A 6,637-nucleotide genomic window follows, 5' to 3' on the forward strand; every position below is an offset into this window, starting at 1 on the left:
CAAGAGAACACAGAAAACACCCTTAAGATGAGCTGTTCCAATTAAGCACCTTTCTTTCAAACAAATGATGGAAGACTGCATTAGTCCTTGACTAAAATACACCTTCTTGTGACTTCTAATGGAAATGAAAGACTGATTTATAATCACTTTCTCCTTTCGCCACTGAGATGGGAAAGGTACCCTCAATGTACCTTCAAATAAATCCTTCAGATTACATTCTGACAAAATACATCAGGCTCAAGCGAATCATCTTCGACCTTAGCTCAGTGATGTAATCAGCAATTAAAATTCTAAAGTTGCTAATATGCCTCCAGTAATTTTGTTTTCTAAGTTACATCCACATATCTCTCTTCAGAATGGAATTCGTGTCTGATAAAAAAATGCTGAAACACAACTCTTAGTTTCACAAAGCACTGGCCAGATGTGTATCATTTGGGAATCTGCACTGGTGTAAATAATTTGGTTCTCCCCAGACAGCCAAACCAAGATAAACAGAGAAAATAGCAGTTGTCATACCTGATGGGAATTTTGTCTTTTTCTAGTCACCTGACACCATACATTTATCATGTAATTCTACATTCACTTTGTCAACAGAAAAGCTACTAGAACTATTAAATCCTGGTTTAGTGTAAATTTATTTATCCCATGAAAACACAGTTATGACAATAACATTTACTTCAGATAATACTGATTACATAGCCAAGGGGTGCACTGCAAATTATAATATATATCTGCAACTTGGAATGCTTGAGGTGGTTTCCACTGAGCTCTCACCCCTGATGCTCTTCTTCAGTGATCTGATGTTGTAGCCTAGGTTTGTTAGGATTGTGTTCAATCAACCAGTCAGCAAGCCAAGTCTGTGGAACAAAAAACCCAAACATTTTAAGTTTCCTATTGTTTTCTGCTAAGTGTATGGGAGAACATTAAAAGCATTATTTGAAACCTCTGATACAGACACTCTCCTACTGTGCTGTGAAAAGACCTTTCAGAAAAAAACAGACATACAAACAACCTGTTTTTTCTAATTATTCTCTTAAAACTTCACAGCTTATATAGCTTTTGAACAATTCATACTGACCTTTAGAAGACAGCTTTTCCTGGCAATGTCTATCTTTGTGTATGTATAAGAACATTCGAGCCATACTTCAAATAATGCGGTCAACTCTGTTTTGGAATGAGGCTGTACAATACACATGAAACTGCTTGATGAAATATTACTCTGACAACACTTACAGATACTTTATCTAGTAATCATTCATAAAAAGTGCCAGTCTTCTGCACTGAAATCGCCTTGTAGTACCTCAAACAAAACCAAAACCTGGTTACTTTTTGAAATTCATCTTGTCAGTTTTCCAGCAAATTGTAGTTAAATAACAATGTGGGAGGTAGTAATTCCCTGAGTCCTAACTTCATCTGCCAATGTCTCGGCCTGGCCTTAGGCAAATTAACCCTTTGCCTCCATTTCTCCACTTGTAAAGAGAAGTTTTTAACACATCCTTATTTACTTCACAAGGCTGTTGACGATTAGTTTCTGGAACGCTAAGTACAACAAACTTCATACCATACTGTGAAGTGAAACAATTGATAGAATAGTAGACCACTAAGGTAAGCAACACTCTCCTTTTATTACCAGGTACAAAAAGATTGGTTTGCAAAGAAAGAGACAACAAGCAGAGCACTAGGACAATCCTCACAGGTTAGTCAGCAATTGCAGAACAGTAAAAACTCAAGACAGAAATGGAAAACAAACAAGTAAAACCAAATCCCAAAACACAAAGGCCCAAAAGCCCATAGAAAGACTAACTGGGAAAATGAGAAATTTTAAAATCATTTGAGCCTGATTAAATTTATCCTCTGTTACTTAGGGAATTGGCTGAGACAACCTCTGGTGCTGCTAGCAAGTGTTTCTGAGTGCACAGATAGTTCCTGATGCCATCTTCAGAAAGGAGAAGAACAAAAAAGAGCAGCCAAATCACCCCAACTTCAGTTCTTCAGTTCCTGGAAGAATACTAGGAAAAAAACCCCAAACATTCCATCAATCTCCCTGTAAGTCATCTAGCAGATAACAAACTCCAAAGCAATAGCTAACATACATTTTTGAAAAAACCTTATATCAAATCAACATTATCTTCCTTCTGTTACAAGGTCACAGACATTATGGACAGGGAAGAAGGAGCAAATACCATGTTTTCATTTTAGTAAAGCCATTGACACCACTTCATATAGCTTTATAGCTTTCTTACAAGCAAGGAAGGAAAGCATCGTCTCTATTAAGTTACTATTAGTTACCACATAAATGGCTAGAAAATCGTGTTCAGAATGCAGAGATTAACTGGAAGCAGAAACAAACAATGAGTTAGAGAAATGTGACTTATAAGGTAAGCGGAAAAAAAATTTTTAAAAGTTTTTAATATAGTGTAGAGATGTCTGAAGGGAAAAGAGATGTTAACGCTCTTCAAATATGCAATAGGCTGTGGCTACAAAAAAGGAGGTATTACATTGTCTCCACTGTCCTCTGGGGATAGTAAAAGGGAAAAAAAAAAGTAATTGGCTAAAAACTGGAGCACAGGAGATTTAGGCTAACTTTTAGCGAAAGATTTTCAACTAAGTATAATTAAGCACTGAAACAGATTGCCTGGGGTCACTGTAGATTCTCCATCATCTGGAGTGCTAAAGAACAGGCCAGACAAACATTTGTAAGGAATGGTTAGATACAATTGGTCTGGCCTTTGGGCAAAGGGATGGATGAAAAGACTTCTTCATCTCTCCTTTGTAGATTTCGATGGTAACAGTGCCAAACATACAGATAAAGTGAACAGGTTATAAAGCTAGTACAATCACAGTACATTTAATATGAGCCCATGTATACCACATAGTTCATAGAAACATGCCTGAATTATTTTTCAGGCTTTTTTTTCCTGAAGCTTATCTTTTAAAAAAATGCAATGTTGATTAAAAACCTGATAATGATGTAGAATCCACCACAACTGCCAGTAAATTGTCACACTGGTTAATTATCTGCATTCTTAAGGAAGTACTAGTGCGAATGATACAAAAAACATTTACCATATTTTTCCAGATGAAAGAAATCTGATTTTTTTTAGGGATTGAAAACAAAAAACCACCACCAGCAACAAAAAAAAGAAGGAAATTAACTCTTTCCACTAAGAACTGTAATTTGAATGACATCCATGGTTAAAAGGATTAATATGTGAGAGGAGGGCAAGATAAATTGGCTTGATAACTGGAAGGGGGTGACAAGAAGACAGAATAATTTTCTGTAGGTCAGTTTGACTATTCAAGATAGGTTTCTCTCAAAAGAATCATAACTCATTTTCCTAGTGAACTGTGGAGCAACCCAAGTAAATGCTAATCAATGCTATATAGTCAAAATAATAGTTTATCCTAAAGAAGGATTGATAATATTAATTTAAATAAATATAACAATGACAAAATATAGACAGCCTTACTAAGAACTTTATGGTATTTTACTCAACTATGTGACTACTACCAGTGTGATTCACATCTAATCTCACTTACTATCTATTTCATAAGTTATTTAATCTCAAACTCACCTCAGAAACAGTAAATGAGGTAAAAACTTATATTTGACATCATATGATAGTACCCGTTTATGTTTCAAGCCATCCCTAACAACTACATGTTAGAAAGAGTTTTACAGAAGTCACCTAAAACCCCTGTTGTTTTATCAAGACTGATTTCATTTAGTCCTCACCCTCATTCAATCAACTTCTTGAAAGGCAAATGTCATTTGATTAGCTTATTAGCAGGTAGCTAAAACTGCACAGCTCCTTAAAAAAAGAGTAGCTTTCCTATATACAGGGACTTTACTAATACAAAGTAAATGTACCACAAAGCATACAATACTGATATACTGTACATACCATTGGATCTGCTGGCTTCTCTTTACACAGTGCAGTGAGCCCAGCTAGTAATGTAGGCTTTACATAAAGGTTCAAGTAATCCCTAGCTCTTTGTCCAGCTGGAATTGGCTCCAAGACCACTGTAAAGAGTAACCACAAGTGTTGGAAAGCAGCTTGTAAAGTGATTAAAAAAGGCGTTCTTTCAAGGTTGTTTATATATAAGTTGCTGTTTTCCTTAATAAGTTAATAATACATAATGGGTTTTATAGCATCTCCCACACCAAACTGCAAAGAAACTACCTGAATCCCTTTACAATGTCCCTGAGGTCATCTTCCTAATTATAGACAATTATGAAAGGGAAGGAAATCAGATCATCTGGGGAAAACCTGTATCCCTGAAGATGCATTGGGGACAGGACAGGAACAATGTATCTCATGCTTAGTATTTCCTTCTTGCAGTATGAAGCTGGTTTCTGAAGACCCTAAAAATCTCACCTTAAATCCACCTTTGTCATTAGGGTGAGGAGAAGAGACACAGTTTACAAACCTGGGTAAGGTTTGTAGGGAAGTGCAATATCTTTTATTAAAGTTTATTAAGCTTTTCTAGCAGAGTATCCTTTGCATCTTTCTGTCAAAGAGCAAAGTCATCTTTCAGCTGTTACATTACAAACAAGAGATCCTCTCCCAGCCTTTCCAGGTTCTATGGCCCATTTCTCTGGCACTTAACTTTGGAATTGCACAATCACGTGAGCATCCAGCTGCTGTTGAGCAGGAATTACTTAGCCTGAGCCCAAGAAGACAGTCGGTCTTCTCAAGCCAACAGGAGTCCCGGGGGGCTGACACTGCCAGAAAGACATTCTGGAGTATAATAGCTTCCCATTTCCTCTCATTTACCAGCTTTGTTTGCTCCAATTCCCAGATCACAGAGTTTGAAAACTAGAAGCAATCCCTGTAACTATAACGGCTCTTCAGATACATTTTGGTATGTCTTTCATAGCAGAAAATATCAGCTTGTACATAGACTCACATTCTCATAAAGCAAACAAACCCAACCTCTTCTAAATTCAATTGTATCTAGAGTCTGGACAGAGTCAAATAATAACAGGGTAGGACACTGTCCTCCCAAAGATTGGCAATGTATTATTTGCACCATTTTACCTTCTGGAAACATGAATCGAATTTCTCTTTCTGCTGAGGAAATGCTGAGACTGCCGTGAAGTGCATTCCTTAGATCATCAGTCCCATATATTGCTCTTAAGCTAAAAACAAGAGAAAAAACCTGTTTGTTAAGCAACTGCAAATCCCTTCCAAGTCTCTACAGTCTGAGAGCATTTAAAAGCAATATATATGGACTAATTAATAAGGCATTGGCTTCGATTTTGGTTTTTAAAAAAATATGTGGCTACCCAAAATTTATGTTCATGCACTCAGCATTCTTCATAAAATGGCTGAACTTTACATACAAAAAAAACAAAGGTGAAAAGCTGTGTTACATAAAATTGAAGAGATAACAGGCCACTCCAAATCTGTATCTCTATTGTAAAAGGGGAAAAAAAAAAAAAGAGAGATAAATCCTGGTTTCAATTAAGAGAAAGACAAAATCCCACTGACGTCATCAAGGCCAATCAGTGAGTTACCTGTGAGGGTGAGTTCTCCTAGCTCTTACGGTGTTTGATGGTCCAAGCAATTCCTTCCAGTATGAGACTGCAGAATGTCTGGCAAGAACCATAGCAACTAAAGGTCCAGAACTCATATAGGCTGTTAAATTAGGAAAAAACACTTTTCCATACTGGTCTGCATAAAAGTTGCTACATTGCTCTGGACTTAACTGGAGCTTCCTTTTCTAAAAAATGTAAAAGAAAAAAAATAATTAAAAAAAACTTGCCAAATTAAGAGAGCTTGCTACCTCAGGTAGAATACAGCCCTCTGGTCCAGATATATCTTCAAGTGCAGGAGAACAAACACAGAGTAAACCCCAGCCTAATCTGACTCTCCCAGATCTGATCCTCTTTCAGATACAGAGTAACAAAAAGCAAGAGTTTTCCAGGTTAATTAAGCAGACGAATTAAGCAGGCCATTTGAGTAAAATGCGATTTTACCCTATGAAAACTTCAACATCTTAAAACTGCTGGATGATTTAAAGTATAGTCAGGGTACAGTACAGAAAAAGTGAAGAGCACTACAAGGGCAGCATTTAATTACTCAGCTGCTCTAGCATAATGTTGTACCTTTAAACAATGTTCTCCCCAGCCCACACCATTAATTATGCAATTGTTCTATTTTTCATTCAGTACTCATGCTTTATGGTTTTCACAATAGCTGCCTAGCCTAGAGGTGGCCAGGATTAGGTTTGGGAGGTTATGACAAGGCAGTCACAGAAAGAGAAGTAAAGAATTTTTTTTTTAGAGCACATTCTTTGAGCCCAAACTTATGCAACACAGAGTGCCACACATGCAGATTCCTAATAACTTTGGCGCCAAAAGCCACTTGAGACATCAGAAGACGCTAGAAACATCTTTCCATTAAAAAAAAATAAATCTAATTTATCTCACTTTCTAATACATTTTATGTAAATAAAACAACCAGAAAGGTAAGAGAGAAAATTAAAAAAAGAACAAATGTGGAAAAGGAGCATTTACAAGAATAAGAACAATTAGTACATTTCCAAGAGGAAAAAAAATAAATTAAAATTGTATCTAGAAGCCAGGTCGTCGCCCGCTGAGTGCCACAGAGCCAGCTACTACGGCCAAGGC

General features: G+C 36.7%; 1 protein-coding gene across 1 annotated transcript; it reads right to left on the reverse strand.

Moving 5' to 3' along the window:
* Window positions 1-657: 657 nt before the first annotated feature.
* On the reverse strand, window positions 658-5,795 carry NME5 (NME/NM23 family member 5). The gene is made up of 4 exons (XM_010281688.1): window positions 5,522-5,795; window positions 5,043-5,143; window positions 3,906-4,024; window positions 658-857 (listed from the first exon to the last, which is right to left on the reverse strand). The coding sequence occupies exons 1-4, from the start codon at window positions 5,635-5,637 to the stop codon at window positions 771-773; spliced, it is 423 nt and encodes a 140-aa protein (XP_010279990.1). The 5' UTR covers window positions 5,638-5,795; the 3' UTR covers window positions 658-770.
* Between the last annotated feature and the right edge of the window lie 842 nt (window positions 5,796-6,637).

This window comes from Phaethon lepturus, unplaced genomic scaffold (assembly GCF_000687285.1).
Source record: "Phaethon lepturus isolate BGI_N335 unplaced genomic scaffold, ASM68728v1 scaffold41822, whole genome shotgun sequence".
In the NCBI taxonomy this organism is placed as follows: Eukaryota; Metazoa; Chordata; class Aves; order Phaethontiformes; family Phaethontidae; genus Phaethon; species Phaethon lepturus.

Excerpts from the sequence above, each read along its gene's own strand:
- NME5 (XM_010281688.1), bottom strand. The coding sequence starts at position 5,637 with ATGAGTTCTGGACCTTTAGTTGCTATGGTTCTTGCCAGACATTCTGCA. Across the intron at positions 5,144-5,521 it reads AGGAGAACTCACCCTCACAG|CTTAAGAGCAATATATGGGA; the intron begins GTAACTCACTGA and ends TCTTGTTTTTAG. Across the intron at positions 4,025-5,042 it reads TCGATTCATGTTTCCAGAAG|TGGTCTTGGAGCCAATTCCA; the intron begins GTAAAATGGTGC and ends TACTCTTTACAG.